An 18206-nucleotide genomic window follows, 5' to 3' on the forward strand; every position below is an offset into this window, starting at 1 on the left:
CATGGTACATGTTCTTAAGCTGATTGTTTTGTGCAGTTACATTTTACCTCTGTTTGTATTCTGTGTGCTGCTACATATTGATTTTTTCTGTGGTTTTGAATTTATTTTGGTTTGTTTTTCAGCGTTTAATAATAGCTGCTTAAATGACTTCATCGATTTTAAGTCCAGGATTTATTTAAAGCTAGGAATTGCATGTTTTTTTTTCTTTTGTATTTTATATAGAGTTAATGTTTTGCTGTTCATAAGCCAGTAGCTAATTTTAGCATGTAAATGTATTTTTCGAACTCATCATGTGATTCACATTGTTACTTGTCAAGGATAGGTCTTCATTGTGGTGCAGTATGTTTTGTGTTGATGAAATGTTCGGTCAGAGATTCCTGAGAACTATAAGATCGCAACTGCATTCCGTAATCATGGTGTAATCATAGACCATTCTCCAATGGCCACAAGTAAAACTTCGTAACGTTGCAGATAAACCCTTCCATTCTACTGCATTTTCCTGATAAGGACAGCTTGGCAAATGGGAGGTTTTTTGTTTTTACATTTTTGTACTATATCGTACATAATATTCATTAGCAGGGGCGGGCTGACCATTTGGAAACTCGGCACTGCCCGAGGGCCCGGGGTCAGTAGAGGGCCCCATAAGATTCCCCTGGTACCTTTTTCATAGGCTTTTTTGAGTTTGGGCAAGGACACAGGGGCCCCATGATCCCCTATTGCCCGGGGGCCCCATGAGTTGTCAGTCCACCCCTGTTCATTAGGTTAACCATTTTACCAATCTTGTCTCCAAATATCACCCAAACCGTACTCTCTACTCCTCGCACGACCTCCTGCTCTCTAGCTCCTTTGTCTCCTCCTCCCATGCTTGTTTCCAGGACTTCTCCAGAGCTTCCCCCATCCTCTGGAACTCTCTACCCCAATTTATCAGACTATCGCCTACTCTGCTCACTTTTAGGCGATCTCTGAAAACCTATCTCTTCAGGGAAGCCTATTCTGCCTTCAGCTAATAATGGAATCTTTTATACCTCCTACCAATCCATCCCCCACAGTTATTACCTTTTTGTACCACTAGCCCCTCCCTCTTAGATTGTACGCTCCAAGAAGCAGGGCCCTCTTAACCCTCTTGTATTGAACTGCATTGTTGTTCTCCATTATATTAAAAAAGCGGTGAGCAAACTGTTGGCGCTATAGAAGTCCTGTATAATAATAATAATTTTGCCCTCCAGAAGATTTACCCCCCTTAATGACCAGGCCATTTTTTCTATTCGGCACTGCACTATTTCAACTGGTAATTGTATGTGCGTGGTCGTGAAATGCTGCACACAAACAAAATTTATGTCCTTTTTTTTTCTTCACACAAATAGAGCTTTCTTTTATTTGATGGTGGTATCTGATCACTGCTGGGTTTTTTATTTTTTGTGATATAAACCAAAAAAATTTAAATTTAAAAAAAAAACTACTTTTTTTCTAATTTTCGGTTATAATAAATATTTAGTAAAAAATTAGTCATAAATTTAGGCCAAAATGTATTCTGCTATAAGTCTTTGGTTAAAAAAAAAATCCAAATACGTGTCCATCAGGTTTTTTGTGAAAGTTATAGATTCTGCAAACTATGGTATATGTATTGGAATTTACACAGCCTTTACTTTCTGACTGCTTATCACATTTCTTGAGGTGTTAAAATGCCAGGGCAGTACAACCCCCTAATTGACCCCTTTTTGGAAAGTAGACACCCTAAGGAATTTACTGAGAGGAATGTTGAGTCCATGGAAGATTTTATTTTTTTGCCACAAATTTTTGTAAGATGACAATTTTTTTTTTCTTCACACAGAGTTGCTCATGCATGCCATGGGTATATGTGGAATAACACCCCAAAACACATTCTGCTACTTCTCGCGACTATGGGGATAGCACATGTGAGACTTTTTGGAAGCCTAGCTACATACAGGCCCTGAAAATCCAATGATCACTTCCAGACTTTCAAAGGGCATATTTCCTCATGTCACTTCCTCACTACCTATCACCATTCCAGAGACCCTAAAATGCCAGGGTAGTACAAACACCCCCCCCCCCCCTCCTAAATGACCACTGTTTGGAAAGCAGACATCCCAAGGAATTTGGTAAGGGGCACGGTGAATATTTTTCAGATATAATTTTTGCCACAGGGTTCAAAAAAAAGGAAAGAAAAGATACATTTTTTACAAAAACTTGTGGCAACAAATGAGATCTTCAGAATGCTCACCATGCCCCTTAAAAAATACCTTAGAGTGTCTGCTTTCCAAAAAGGGGTCCTTTGGGGGGAATGCTTCAACTATCCTGTCATTTCAGGGCCAACATTAGAAGCTTATGCCAAACATCACCCACTCTTGTAACTACTTGGCCTTTTCTGACCCTTTTTGTTTACATGAAAAAACAGGGTTTTTTTTTTTTCTATCAGAAAATTACTTTGAACCCCCAAACATTATATATATTTTTTAAAGCAGAGGCCCTAGAAAATAAAACAGTGGGTGTTAAAATTTGTCATGCAGTATTTATGCAGCAATTTTTTTTTTTATGCAATTTTAAAAAAAAAATACACTTAAGAACTTTAATGCACACAAACACAATATTTTGCCCAATTGTTTGATAAAATATAAAATATGTTACGCCAAGCAAATGGATACCAAACATGTCATGCTTTAAAATTGTGCGCGTCTATGCAACTGCGACAAACTACGTAAACTTTTAATATCCATATGTGATGCTTTAAAAGCCTTTACAGGTCACCACTTTAGATTTCCACAGGAGATCTAGTACTAGAATTGCTATCCTCGATACGGTGTTCGCAGTGATACCTCACATGCATGGTGTAATCTCTGTTTGCATACAGACATGGGACCGCCGCTTGTGTTTTGCCTTTGGGATGGGAATGGGGGTAAATTTTTTTTTTTTTATCACTGTTATTTTTCTCACAGGGAATGTAAGTGTCCCCTGTGATCGCAATAGGCAGTGGCAGGTACTCTTTTCTAAGAAATATGGGGTTTATTAGACTCTAGATCTCTCCTCTGCCCTTAAAGCATCTGATCTCACCAAAATTTGGGATTTTCTTTTACTTTCACTTTCAATAATTGTAAACAGGACAAATAGAGGGTAAATCTTCCTAATGGGGGGCACAGACAACGATTGACGAGTTCTAATTCTTCTCCATTCTATCCAAAACTAAAAAAAAACTGTTTTGTCTTTAGTTACACTTTAAAGTGCAACTTAACTGTATCTGAGCACCATAAACAATATTTGATTAATTTTCTTCTAAATTCAAAGCAATCTCACCCATCCATCCATGTCCCCATTCTTTATTTTGTTGAGAAATCACTATAACCCCCCCCCCCCAGCAATTTTAGCCATCTTGGTCATCAAGGACAGATGATTCATGTAGCATTTACTTCCTGGAATCCATCTGCCCTTAGATAAGGCATGTAGATAGAAGGGTGTGTTTTAGCTTAGAAAGACCCTCCTCCCAGATGAAAGGGGAAAAATGCCCATGTAGACTCCTGGGATATATGACATCATTTTGGGCTAGGCCAGAAACCAGGAAGTAACTGTAGAAATGAATAAAAAAATTTAAAACAAATATACCTTCCTGTCTATTTGCTAAGGCTAGCAGCAATAAGGATTAAAAATAGTAATGTTAATTTTAGGGAGTTTAGTTCTGCTTTAATTCAGATATTATGTCTAGTTTGAATCAACCTAAACTTCAGTAGCGCATGGCGGAACCCGCTATGCTGGCCACACATTTCACAAATCCTATTTCTTTTTTTTTTTTTTCTTTTTGTTCCTCGAACTTTCTTGGTTAGTGAAAGTCTTAGAAGTCACCTCGGCGCACTCAGACTGCTCATGGAACATTAATCGGACCTGAGTCGTGTTTCATCTCTCCCCAGTGATGCGTCCGGTTTACCTCCGTGCCGGCATTTTTTGAATTTTACCAATTAACAGTCCATTGCCACTTTATCCCCGCAGAGCAGTACGCTGAAACAGGAACTCTGCTAATTACATCTGCTTCATGCAGGAGCACCTGGAACCTGGCCCGGGCTAATTAGGATCATGCTTACCATTCACAAGCTATAATTATTATTATTTCTGAGGGGAAATAACAAGAAAGAAGTTTGCCGTAAGACCTTAAAGTATATAATGTGTAAACAATTACCTTGTAAAACAAGCCATTCCGTTTAAAATAGAAATGAAAGGCAAAACGTTTGTGTATAGGTATAAAAAAAGGGGGGGGGGGGGGGGAGTGTTTTTTTATCATTTTTTATTTTTTTTTTTTATATGTGATCACATTCCCTCTGTTTTCAGCTGCATAAAGAGCTAAGATAGCTGGGGGAGGAGAAACAGCAATACACTTACCTTCCCAGTAAATGGTTGTGTGGGGGAGGGCGAGTCAGGACAAGTCTGATCATTGGAGAACACACTGAGTTCCCATCACAGCTAGAGAACTAACCATGCTGAGCTGTCGTGCCTAGTGTGGTCAGTTTTTAATAGGAACGCAGAGGGACTGGCAGGAACACCAGAGATTTCACACTAAGGAATCAATACAAAGAGAACAGGATACTTTTTCATCTAAGTACATGGTACAGCAGGCACATACCAGGGTTATGAAATGTTGGATTTACGTATTTTTTAAAGCTAAACTCTGGGCAAGCAGTAACTGTATTTTATCAAAAGCCATCTTGTGGCTTCCCTGAAATATGTTCTCTTTTTTTCAGTAGTGGCTTCTGTGTGTAACAATCCAGCATTAAAGCAGAACTCCAGGTAAAAACTTTGACATGTCCTTTGTGCTGATTTCTACCTTTACAAACCATGTCATCCATCTTCTTGTTAACTAGTAGCTGCTCTGAAATAGTCTGAATATCTTCAAATCAAATTGTTAATTCCCAGGAGTTTCCTGTTTTGTAAGACCGGTGGCTGCAATTCCTCCTATTCCCCCAGCCACCAGTCTTGGCACTTCCCATTTGTAGTTCTTTACAGCAAGCAGGGATGTACTTCCGTCCCTCCTTGCTGCAGTGGGAGGATTGGGACTCTGAGACCACCGGTCGGTACCGCCCATGGAGGTGGAGTCCTAAAGAAGACCGCTCAGGATGCTCTGCCAGGGGCTGGCTGGTAGTGCTGGGTGAGTAACACCTACATGTCATACAGAGGCAGTATATTGGGTTACACATGTCCTGTCCCAGGGTTTGTGTTTAGGAGAGACAAGGATCCCCTGTTCAGGGACCGGCCAGTGATGTTTGATGCAGAGGGGCAGGCTCTGGGTGAAGTTATTACCATTCATGAACTGATATGTAGAGTAAGGGCTGTCCAATCATAGGGCAGGGGTGAGCTACGTTCTGGTGTACTGGGACAGGATGGGTGTGACTTGGCATGCAGCAGTCGCTCTGATCCCGAGGATCGGGGACACACCCCGCTGGGACCCCGACATTCCATCCCGCATGGCACGGCTGTTCCTGGAGCTGGAGAAGGGATGAGGATCCCAGGTACCTGGGAAGAGGACTGGGGACAATCCACTCGTTTGGATGACAGCCACTGACAGCTCACAAGTATGAACGTCTCCAGGGCCCAGAAATGCGGATCTCTGTGTGAGGACACCTTCCATTTCTGGGGACACCCGATGCTTGTGTGGAGACATTCCATCTCTGGGGACACACCATTTTTGGAGACACCCCATCTCTGTGTGGAGACACCTCATCTCTGTGTGGGGACACCTTCCATCTCTGGGGATACCCCATCTTTGTGTGGGGAGGACCCCATCTCTCTTTGGGGACAGCTTTTCATATGTAGTAGACTATATAGAATAAACTAAACATTTTGCACATGCATGCTTTACATTTAATAGATTGTCACCTAACTGTCCTGCTCTGTGGTGCTGAGCAGTGTGGCTGGAGAATGAGGGGGTGTGATTTATGTTGAAGTGGGCAAGTACACATTTAATATGTACAGTCCTAGTGTACCCGCCCACACTCATTGCAATTCCAAAAGGTTGATGGGTAGTGTAGTTTCCTTTTTCTGTAGAGAGAGGATATGATGTAATCCCGGCTGTTACACCTCCTTTCTGGTAGAGCAGATGCTGTTATTTTAATTACAGAGCTGATTTCCTGAAAATTTAATTCGACTTTTTTTCTTCAGTGGTAAGAAGTTGCAAAAATGTATTAACTGTTCAGTGTTTTGTGTAGGGTGGTGGTGTAGTAATGGGTGATTTTTTTTTTTTTTTTGCTCCTATCCCGGAGTTCTTTAAGGCTACGCTCACACAGGCGGATAGGAGATGGTGAAAACAGGTGCTTGATATGCATTTTTACTGCCCCTCAGATGCCTATTTTACAAATTTACATGGCGGAGCCTCAGGCCCTTTCACATGGTCATGATGCTTTGCAGGTTTGCCGTGATGCAGCAGATTTAACTCATTTGGCATATAGTTCACCGGCCAAACATGCCCATTGAAGTCAATTGGACTGCACAGCAACCACTTGCCAAACATTTGGCACGGAGTTGCAGCATAGTATTTCAGTATAAAATCCCAACTGGTTTCAAGAGGCGGAGTTCCTCCCCAAACACCTGCAAACTGCCACTCAGCCACGTCTGAAAATGGATCCAATGCAGATTTTGAGGGGGGTGGTAAAGTTTGTGGAGCCTGAAGTTGTGCAATAATGCTCCAGGCCCTGCAGTTCTATTCCCAAAAAGAAGAAATTTTTTCAGCCAAAAGTGTTAGGTCAGGTACTGATGTTGGAAAAGAAGACCTGGTTCATTCCCAATTATCCAAAAGATGTTCAATGGGGTTGAGATTTTTTCACTGAAGTTGGCTTTGTGCGCAGGGGCACAGTCGTGCTGGGACAGTTAAAGGTCTTCCACAAACTGTTACCACAAGGTTGGAGGAGTAAAATTGTCGAAAACAGCCTTTTTCGACCAAGGTTCCTTTAACTGTTGCTAGGGGTTAAGTAATAGGAATTTTTTGTCTTTCAGATAAGCACAGTTTTCAATTATCTTTTTAGCCAAGTGTAAGGGGAATTCTTCACACGGAGCAACAATGATGCCTTTTTCCTAATGACCACCAATATAAGGGGACCTCCCTCCACTGACCAATAAGGGGCATTTCAGAGATTTGTACTATACACCTGCCCTTTGTACACCAGCCTTTATTAGCCAGGGTTCTGTGGAAACCTAAGGTTCCTTCGGGGGTTGCTAGGAATACCTTTTTAACAATGGACAATTCCTGCCTCTCAGATAAGTAACCACTGACTTCAGTGATCATTTAAAGAAGGTCTTCTCACCAAACACCAGTGTAAAGTTGCCTTTTTCACAATGGCCACCAAGATAAAGGGCCCTTCTTCCAATGACTACTGACATAAAAGAGCCCTTCTCATCACAACCTCCTTACATCGTGTTCTGGCTCAATAGGGTAAAAGGGTTAAACCACATTTATCTATTCTGAGAAGAGTAATGCTGGCCATAGACGGGTCATTTATCTGCTGAATTGTCGGCCGATAAATGAAAAATCGGTCGTTGTTGTCACCAATGCTTGGCTGTTTTTCGTAGATTTTCCAGCATTACCGATAAAAGGAAACGAGAAGAACCGCGAAAATTGGTCGACGACATTGCCCCACTAAAGGTGTGTCTATCGACCGATTTTTCGTTCGGACGAAAATTCAGCCGATAAATGACCCGTCTATGGCCTGCATTAGGCTCTCAAGACAGGTCCTGTTGGACAATCAGTTTCTGTCTTTGCCCCACGCCTTTCACACCATCACTATTTTTTTGTAGTGTCCCACCTATAGCCCTCTCAGGCTCTTTAACCCCCCCCCCCCCCCCGACCGCAGTGTCTGGTCATCTCCTGTACTGTGTCCGCAGTCCCTGGTCATCTCCTGTGCTATGTCCGCAGTCCCTGGTCATCTCCTGTGCTGTGTCCGCAGTCTCTGGTCATCTCCTGTGCTGTGTCCGCAGTCTCTGGTCATCTCCTGTGCTGTGTCCGCAGTCTCTGGTCATCTCCTGTGCTGTGTCCGCAGTCTCTGGTCATCTCCTGTGCTGTGTCCGCAGTCTCTGGTCATCTCCTGTGCTGTGTCCGCAGTCTCTGGTCATCTCCTGAGCTGTGTCCGCAGTCTCTGGTCATCTCCTGAGCTGTGTCCGCAGTCTCTGGTCATCTCCTGTGCTGTGTCCGCAGTCTCTGGTCATCTCCTGTGCTGTGTCCGCAGTCTCTGGTCATCTCCTGTGCTGTGTCCGCAGTCTCTGGTCATCTCCTGTGCTGTGTCCGCAGTCTCTGGTCATCTCCTGTGCTGTGTCCGCAGTCTCTGGTCATCTCCTGTGCTGTGTCCGCAGTCTCTGGTCATCTCCTGTGCTGTGTCCGCAGTCTCTGGTCATCTCCTGTGCTGTGTCCGCAGTCTCTGGTCATCTCCTGTGCTGTGTCCGCAGTCTCTGGTCATCTCCTGTGCTGTGTCCGCAGTCTCTGGTCATCTCCTGTGCTGTGTCCGCAGTCTCTGGTCATCTCCTGTGCTGTGTCCGCAGTCTCTGGTCATCTCCTGTGCTGTGTCCGCAGTCTCTGGTCATCTCCTGTGCTGTGTCCGCAGTCTCTGGTCATCTCCTGTGCTGTGTCCGCAGTCTCTGGTCATCTCCTGTGCTGTGTCCGCAGTCTCTGGTCATCTCCTGTGCTGTGTCCGCAGTCTCTGGTCATCTCCTGTGATGTGTCCGCAGTCTCTGGTCATCTCCTGTGCTGTGTCCGCAGTCTCTGGTCATCTCCTGTGCTGTGTCCGCAGTCTCTGGTCATCTCCTGTGCTGTGTCCGCAGTCTCTGGTCATCTCCTGTGCTGTGTCCGCAGTCTCTGGTCATCTCCTGTGCTGTGTCCGCAGTCTCTGGTCATCTCCTGTGCTGTGTCCGCAGTCTCTGGTCATCTCCTGTGCTGTGTCCGCAGTCTCTGGTCATCTCCTGTGCTGTGTCCGCAGTCTCTGGTCATCCTTGTACTAAGTCTGCAGTCTCTGGTCATCCTTGTACTAAGTCTGCAGTCCATTAGTTCAGAATTTTTTTTTTCTTGTTTTCTGCCTCTAAAACCTAGGTGCGTCTTATGGTCAGGTGCGTCTTATGGTGCGAAAAATACGGTAATTTAAAGGCAGAGGTTACTTGAAACCTGGAAGTTATTTTAAGGATTCTTCCGTGTGAAAAAGGTTAGACTAGTCTAGAACTTCTCTGCATACTGCAGCATTAATGGTACCCTTCACTGGAAACACCTGAATTCTAATAATTTAGAAGGGTATCCACGTACCACATAGTGTATATATTTCCTTGGACTGTTAGGACGCAGATTTCTATTTATTGTATTCTAGGTTGCCATTTACAAAGACTCATTCAGCATACGGTCTTTCTCCCTAGGTCTTTCTTTAACTCCGTGGGACCAACAGTAGGAAGATTAGCATAATGGGCAGTTCCAGTGACACAGAAGATGTCCATGTGGCTGTGATTCGACCGAAAAACCCAGCAAGTCTCAATTCACGGGAATACAGAGCTAAGCTATATGAAGTAAGTTTGTTTTCCTAAAAGAGGTTCTACCCCGGTGCTTCTAAGACTGAGAACTCTGCTCTGCCTCCCCTTCCCCAGCGCTCGCTGGCTCAGGGTATTAGCAGCATGCTGAGAAGCTGAGCCAGGTACCAGTCCCGGCATCAGGGTGAATCCTGAAATTAAAGTCAGGATCTCTCCAGAGTCTGGATCGGCTCTGTGACGTTAGCCAACAACAGGCTGTAGCCAGCTAAAAAAAAAATGGGTCACAGGAGTTCAGAACAACATGCAGTCCTGGGACCTACAGACGTATGGCCAAAAGAGCTTTGGCTCTACTTCTCCTTTTAACCAATATGGCTGTGCGAGTCACAGAATTGGGTGCAGTCTTAACAATGTACGTGCAAACTTTTTAAAATGGACCAGTCCAGTGAGAGCTTTTAAAGTGTGACTTATATAGTTTGACTGACTAATCATTATTATTATTTTTTTAAATCCAACTTCTGCTTCCCCTCTCCATGCTCCAGCGCTGTCCCTGGCTTCCTCCTCAGTCCAACTCCAGCAGTCCTATTTGAACAGGACGACAGTCATTTACCTTGAGCCTAGCCTGTCATTTTTCATGCCCCATACTTGGCACATCATCACCCGCTCAGACTGAGTGTGGCGCGTGTTTGTGTGTAGTATTGGGTTATAGTAGTTTAACAATTGTCAAATTGTATTGTAAGCCTCTGGTGAAGAAATACATTGCGCAGGCATGGTCCACCATTGTCATGATCAGGAAACTGGTTGAGAGCATTGCTGTGTGGCCAATGTTGCAGCAAGACAGGAAGTGGTTTAAAATGGCTGCAGGAGGAATAAAAATGTCAAAACATTCTTTTATCAGAAAAAAAAAGTTGTTTCATTAACAGTGCTTTTGCAAACTAAGTGTTGTCCAGTTTGGGTTTAGATTTTCTTCTGCACTGTAGTTGCAATAATAAAATATTGATTAACACTTCAGAGGATACATGTGGAGAGGAAAACGACTGACTGAAATTGTCCTTTGATTGCAGATATTAATGATCGAGGTGCCAGTAGAAGGGCAGAAAAAGAAGAGAAGGAAGATGTTACTGGAAACTAAACTGCAGGGGGAAAAAGACAAATCCCAGGAGATCCTCCAGTATGTGCTAGACTCCACCAAGCTAAACTCACCAACCAACCAAGGGGTGAAAGGTGAGTTGGAGCTGGGAATGGGCTGACATCAGCTGCATGATAAGTCTGCTATGGTACTGAAAGCTGAACATGGCTGTTAAGACTCCAGTTTTTTTTTTTCCTTTCTTGCATTCTATGCATGAAGAGAAAAGACCTTCTGTGTGCAGTAGCCTCACCCCCATAATACTTGAGCTTCATCGCGATCCATCCATGTGCACGAGAGCCTCGGCTCTCCAGGGACTCTCCCTCCTTATTGGTTGAGACAGCAGTAGGAGCCATTGGCTCCCATTGCTGTCAATCACAGCCAGTGATCCAGTGAGAAATGGGGGGGGGGGCAGAGCCACAGTTCTCTGTGTGAAAGGACAGGCCGAGCAGTAGCACGGGAGTGAGCCTGCTTGGGTGCCCCATAGCAAGCCGCTTGCTCTGGGGACACTCTGCAGGAGGGAGTGGCCAAAGCTTCGGTGGGGGATCCAAGAAGGAGATTTGGGGCTGCTCTTTGCAAAACCACTGCACAAAGCAGATACTGTAAGTATAACATGTTTATTTTTTTAATTGCTTTTAAAATTACTTTATTTTATTAATTTTTTTTTACAATACACCACCAAACACATTAGCTATGCAGCTGCCTGCGGGTAATTGGAAATATACAATTACCTGCAGGCAGCTGCTTTTGTTAATACTTTCTGTAGTGTCAACTTTATACCCACCAGCTACTGCCTGAGCAGCTGTGAAGGCCAATTGAAAGGCACGCCGCTTGGCCACCTCCTTCTGTCCTCTCCTCCTCCATTCACAAAACTTGTACTGACACTCTCACATAAAGCATTGCTGTCTGTAAATGGAGGAGAAGCAGTTGAATGACAGGATCTCTACCACCCATTCACAGAACTCAATGCATTGTAAGACAATAATAGTATGAGTTCTGTGACTGGCCGAGGGCAGAAGTCCGTGGATGAGCAGCGCACATTTTCTCAGTAGCAGTGGCCTCTGTGAACTTTCATAGTGTTGGAATATAGCTGCTCAGGGCAGTAATGGGCGGCTGTGAAGGAGACACTGCAGGGATCATTTTTAGCAGAAGACAACACCTGCGATATGCACACATTTTATTAATATTAAAGTTCAGCTTTCATAGTGTTTACTGATTCCCCCATGCATTGACAGGCAGTTGAGATGATGGACCTCAATTACAACCTGCATGAAATAATGACAGTTGGAGACGATAGTAATTTATAATCTGTAGTGCTGGCCTAGGGTTGCCCGTTTATGTAAAACCACCATTTTCAGCACCTACATGTTTTTCTGATTTTACAAATTCATTGTATTTTGGGGTGTAAGCCAGTTGCTCCTGTAGATCCTGAATTTCTTTCTGTTGTGAGCCATCATTCTGTATGTGTCCTTTGTCTGCAGGGAAGAGGGTTGTGTTAATGAGGACGTTCCCCCTAGAAGGGGAGAGGTCTGGGAAAGAAGCGACTTTGTTCCTGGTTCCAGCCTCTGTTAAAGGTAAAAATTGTTCTAGTGCTAATTGTATTTATTTGTTTGTATTATTTTAAAGTTTGTTCACCATCACAGAGAAAAAAAGGAAAAGGTGAACAAATGCCATACATCCTAGTGTTCCCCCACTGTGCTTTCCTCTAGGATGCTGAGAATCCCCGCTCTTCTCCCTCTTCTCTGTGTTTTTCGCTTCTGAGACAGATCACAGCAATTCACTGTGCAGGTTTTGACCAATCAGAATCACTTTGGTCCGTTCCAGAAACATTGTACAGAGAAGAGGAGGGATTTTGAATCTCTGGACCACTGGACCAGCTGCCTGGGCACTGACAGTTACAGAGGTGACCAGGCAGTGGGGAGGGTATATGGTGTTTACCTTTTAATTTTTTTCTGTAAAGGTGAACAAACACTTTAGACAGCAGGTATATAAGGTCGTCATTGCTGACCTCCATTGGAAACTTTTTGCATGGCGATCCGTGGCTTTAGTATGTCCTGAGTCAGAGCTGCAGAAATGCATGCAGCAAATTTAGTCAAAACTGTTCTCAGTCAGTGAAAAAAAGGCCCCCCCCCCCCCGCACTGTTAAAAATGAAAAGGAAAATAAAACCAGTATAATTGAAAGCAGCTCCCACCCAACTGTGCAATCAATACTCTGTACCAAGATACATAAATGAATAAACCAGTGATGCACTTCCCCAATAGAGCTACGATCTTAAAGTAACATTCTCTCAATAGATATATCTATATCTCTATATAGATATATATGTATAGATAGAGAGAGAGAAAGATAGATAGATAGATAGAGAGAGATAGATATATATATCTATCTCTATCTTCAAAGTTTATAAAAGTGATAAAAATATGTGATCAGAAAAGTCTTTAAGCAAATTGTCCAATATAAGAGTCACATACACCATCCAATCTTCATGTGAGATCCCCAATCACCTTTAACATTCCTTCCATATTCAAAAGATCACAAAATATATTCTCTACCGTGAAAGATCATCAAAGTACCCTTTACCATTCTTTATGGGTATCTTCTAACCTGGTCTGATGGACCCCACTACAACAAAGTAGGTCAAATGTGCTTTAACATGTATAGATCTCTTATCACCCAATCCTCCTGAGACTTTGGTCACCGTTCTCCCAGGGATAGAGGTGGCATAAAGGAAGCATAAACAAACGAATAATGCAGACTGCTGATCTTTTTTTATTTTTGAAAAGTTAAAATGCACTCTTGTGTACTAAAAATTCCGGCATATAAAACAGGATGCAAAGATTCGGCATACAAACATGGGGTCCTGACTCCGCCTAGCATGATGACGCCACCACCCGCCTGAAGTGTTTTTTTTTTGTTTTTCTAACAGAGTAGAGGGTGAAAGGGTTAAAACTTCAGGTTCTTTTTCTTCCGTTCTAGGGAGACATCCCTTTACTCCCTATCCTAGATACGCAACAGGGAATGAGAGGAAACCTTGCCAAATTCCCATCATAGAGAGCTGTCATTGGAAGGGGTGTCCCAATGAAAGGATTTCCCTCACTTCCTTTGGTGACAAGTCTAAGAATTTTGGATTTCCCCCTTGTTTTTTGTTCCTTTTTTTTTTTTTAATCTCTCACACAGGCAACAATAAAACTTAAAAGGGTTTAAACCCTTTTGACATTCTATCCAAAACAAATTATATATATATATATATATATATATATATATATATATATATATATAAAATTTGTGAGGGATTAGGCAAGTAGCGGGTTGTGCTTGAACCCCTGGATGGGTCAGGGCACCATGAAAGAGGCTCAGCATGACAGCTGGATCTTAGTGAATAAAGTGGTGCTTTATTTACAAGTCTGGTGAACACACTGTGCATATAGTCAAAACAGCAAAAAAAATACAAATAGAAAATAAAGCCTTGCCGCACTGGGCATCTAACTGCAAACTCAGGTTCCTATCTAGCTGTCTGAATACAGCCTATCGCTGCTCAGACACAGGGGGCTCACACAGTCTAAGATCACACAGATTTTCCCTCACCACAGGATGGTTTGGTTGTTCCCAAGTCTGTCCTACACAGCAAACTGGTTCCAGGTTGGATCATCCTCCCTAAGCAGCCTGGGAGTTTTATAGAGCCCAGAGCCCTTAACTCACTACACCTGAGCTCATTAAATTGTCAGACAGCCAGACAGGCTCACTATACAGCACCAAAGGAGAAGGCCCGGTTAGGCATGTCAAGGTGTTGTCAGGAATATTGTAACCGGGCTTTTTTGTGGCATTGGTGCAATAAAAGCTTCTCTCTGGCACCTCGACCAAACAGCTCATTTTTGTTCAAGTATCACCATATTGTACTCCTTAAAAACAACCACACCATCTTTTTCCAGAGCAGCCTGTTTTTTCTTTTGAGGTTGCCTGTGGGTTTTTCTTTGAATCCTGGACAATTCTTATGTCGGTTATGGCTGCAATCTTTCTTGGTCTACCTGACCTTGACTTGGTATCAAGATCCCTGAACTTTCCACTTCTTAATAGGTGATTTAACAGTACTGATTGGCATATTCAAGGCTTTGGACATCTTTGTATCTCCTTTTCCATCTTTCTAACGTTCCATTACCTTGTTACGCAGGACTTTTGACAGTTTTTTTCTGATCCCCATGGCTCAGTATGTAGCCTAGTCAGTGCTTCCACGTAAGAGCTAACAAACTCATTGACTATTTATACACTGACACTAATTGCAATTTAAAAAGCCACAGATGTGGGACATTAAACTCTAATTGGGATTTTAACCCGTGTGTGTCTGTACCAAGGCCAAACATTCCAGGAGAGGGAAACTTTTGATCATGGCCATTTTGGGTGATTTCTGTTATTATGATTTAAAAAGGAGCCAAACAACTATTTGATAATAAATGGTTTCATATGATCATTATCCTTCAGTAAAAGAGCATTATTTGGCATGATCAGTCATATTTCAGTATAAATGCGAAAACTTCACAATTTCTGCCAGGGTATGTAAACTTTTGAGCACAACCGTGTGTGTGTGTAACTTCCACTGTTCCTGATGACTGCCATTTCTTAATTACATTCCGAACAGAGGATATTGACATCTGAAAACGCTTTGCTATCTTCTTATAGCCTTCGGTCAACTATTTTCAGTTTTCTAGACAACTGCTTAGAAGAACCCATGGTGCTGATTGTTGGGGTAAGGTCAGATGAGTCTGGGCATTTAAAACCTTTGAGATTGACATCACCTGGTCTTCCCAGACAGTGATTGAGAACAATCCATGACACTGGCAGGTCTCAGCTTTGCAAAGGGGGCAGTGCATGCTATAAATTCTGCTGGGTGCCCAAACTTTTGCAGACGCCATTTTTTTGTTTTCTGTTATTTTGAAAGTGTAAATGATGGAAATAAAATCTAACTTTTGTTGACATATTATAAGAATGTCTAATCTGTAATTTGATGCCTTTTTGGAGATTTTTCCATCTTTCCTTGGCTTCTTTATGCACATTAATACAAATTTTTAGCTGGGGTGCCCAAACTTTCGATCGCCACTGTATGTGTGTGTGTGTGTGTGTGTGTGTATATATATATATATATATATATATATATATATATGTGTGTATATATATATATATGTATATGTGTGTGTATATGTATGTACGTACACACACACACACACACTTTTGTTAGCTGTCATGAATATCTGAAATAACTCATCACCTGGTAATGTGATGCTCAGCAAAGAAGTGGGAGCTGTACAAGAAGGGATTTTTGACAATGATATCTGCTTGTGATCCATACCACTTGCCGCTGATGCAGTGGGCCCGGTATATGATGCGGGGGGCTGAGAGGCAAAGCCCTGGAGGCCTATGCGGAACTAAATAGAAGAAGAATGATGATATGAGACCATAAAGGATTTCCTAATCATGAAGTATCAGTTGACACCAACAGCATAGCTCAAGAATCGTGGGTTGCTGCAAACTCTTACATGATTGTGTTTAGCTGTCTGCACACCACCTTTTGGCTGTAGACTGAAGGACTTAAAAAAAAAAAAAATAAGATTCCTATGAGTTCCTGGAAGACCTGATGATCCAGGAGTTACTCCTGTACATCTGTCCTATGGAACTCCAGCACTTTGTGATGGAGTGAAAGCCTGCATCTGCCAAAGTGAAATGGAGAGAAACCACCAACAGTAACACCTGCTACACCTGTAAACAAATGCAACCTTCACCCAGAGCTCCTGGTATGAAGACAGCATTAGCTGAAACCTGGAGATGCAATACTTGTGTCAAGTCCAGATATCTCAGGAACCCCTGCCCTGAGCAGAAGAAGCCAGCCTCACCTGGTCAGCTGTCAGCACTCCTACGGTCTGTTATTGTTGACAACCAAACCATGACCTGCTTCAGAGACACTCATTTGCTTTGAGCTGGTGGACAAAAGGACATCATCCCATAGAAATGCCTTACACTCATTGGAGTTGGGGAGGAAACCCGCTTATGTGTACCTGGTGCATGGGTTTTCATTGATTAGGGAGTGGGATCAGTGAAAGGATGATTGAATGTTTATTGTGTACACCTATTAGTGCTGGTGTGTGTGGGTCTTTTCTTAAGTTCTAACTTGTAGCCAGAACTGCAGGAAAGAAAATAGCTCAAATCCCCCATCAACACTGAATCTCTCCCACAGCGCTATTGTGTTCTGCCGGCAGAAAACAATCACTGCGGTCAGCTATAGCCGCCAGCAGTTATCGCATGGAAAGTAAAAAAAAAAAAAAACAGGCTGGTTGTACTGATGTTGCTCGATGGATCGACAGCAGTACAACCAGATTGCCAATAGATAGATGGAATCTTGACCGGTTCCTACTGAACTGGCTGAGATTCTGTCGATCTATGCCCAGCTTTATAGAATAAATTCTATATGTGGTGCTCTCTCAGGTAGCTTTCTGAGTCCCAGGCCAAAGCAACATCTTTATCCAGCCCCTCCTTATTTATCCCACCTGCTGCTGGTCAGAAGTGGGAGGCAAAACCTAGCTCAGTCCCCACACTGCCAAGGTGGCCTGCAAGACACAAATCGGATTCCACCTTCGCTCCCCATATACAGGGGAGCCCATGGAACACAGCTCACTTTGGAGAGGTGGGGAGACCCCTGTCTCAGCTCCCCATATCCCTATTATGTATAAGTCACCCTCTGCCTGTTAGGGGTACAGGGTGATCTGTCATAATATTGGGGTGGGGGATTGTTAATTGTTTAATGCCACGTGGTTGCATCCCATTGTTCTATTGTGTGTCTTGCTTGGGAGCAAACTATTATGGGATGTATGTGTTTGTGTATTGGCTTGGTGGGGGGTGTTTCCAGCCGCCCTCTCTTCTGATGGGACTGTCTGCTGGTGTGTCTTGTTGCTAAGTGTAGATTACCCCGCCCTGTGTCATTATGCAGGGAGGGGGATTGTTCCCTGAGTGTATAAAAAGCCAGTTCCAGTTTCAAATAAAGAGTTCCATGTTTATACAGACTTGTGTCGTCTAGTCTTGTTTGGTCAGCTGTGGTGTCTGTGGTCCGTGTTCGGACGGGAAGCTGTATTATAACGGAGGTACCCAAGTGCAGTCGGGGTCCGGTTCCGTTACATTCTGTAACCAATGTGTCAGTATGTAACCAATGTGTCAGTATGTTTTGCAACAATAAGGTTGCAAAGATCTTGAGAGCGCTTTGATTTTACCCATCATGAGATGTGCGACACCTTGGTATTGAGACACCTTTTTACAGGCCATCAGTTGAGACTGAACCAGCTGATATTAATGTGCACTGACAAGGGGCAGGATTGCTTTCTAGTTATTGATAAATTTCAGCTGGTGTCTTGGCTTTCCATGCCTTTTTGCTCCTCAGTTTCTTCATGTGTTCAATACTTTTTTCCCTCTGTCATTCCATTTTATTACACATAACTTAATTTCTGAATTAATGTTCTGGTTTCCTTGTATGTTTGGATTGCATGGGTTGTTGCCAACATGGTGAAAAATTTCATGTCAATAGCAGCTTTTAGAAATATATTTACCTAGAAAAAT

The 18206-nt window shown here is 43.0% G+C and overlaps 1 protein-coding gene across 3 annotated transcripts in view; it reads left to right on the plus strand.

The window, feature by feature from the left end:
• KRIT1 (KRIT1 ankyrin repeat containing) overlaps window positions 1-18206 on the plus strand; it is a 73028-nt gene that overhangs the window by 23321 nt on the left and 31501 nt on the right. For 2 of the 3 annotated variants that reach the window (XM_089692133.1, XM_089692135.1), the window contains 3 exons: window positions 9382-9528; window positions 10551-10710; window positions 12094-12186. In XM_089692133.1, coding sequence (XP_089548259.1) covers window positions 9427-9528; window positions 10551-10710; window positions 12094-12186 — 355 coding nt within the window. In that variant the 5' untranslated portion in view covers window positions 9382-9426. Of the gene's footprint in view, window positions 1-4742; window positions 4789-9381; window positions 9529-10550; window positions 10711-12093; window positions 12187-18206 lie in introns of all 3 variants that reach the window. The other variant, XM_089692134.1, reaches the window with a different exon arrangement.

Source organism: Staurois parvus, unplaced genomic scaffold (assembly GCF_062004578.1).
Source record: "Staurois parvus isolate SC_StPar_1 unplaced genomic scaffold, SC_StPar_1.0 ptg000576l, whole genome shotgun sequence".
Lineage (NCBI taxonomy): Eukaryota > Metazoa > Chordata > Amphibia > Anura > Ranidae > Staurois > Staurois parvus.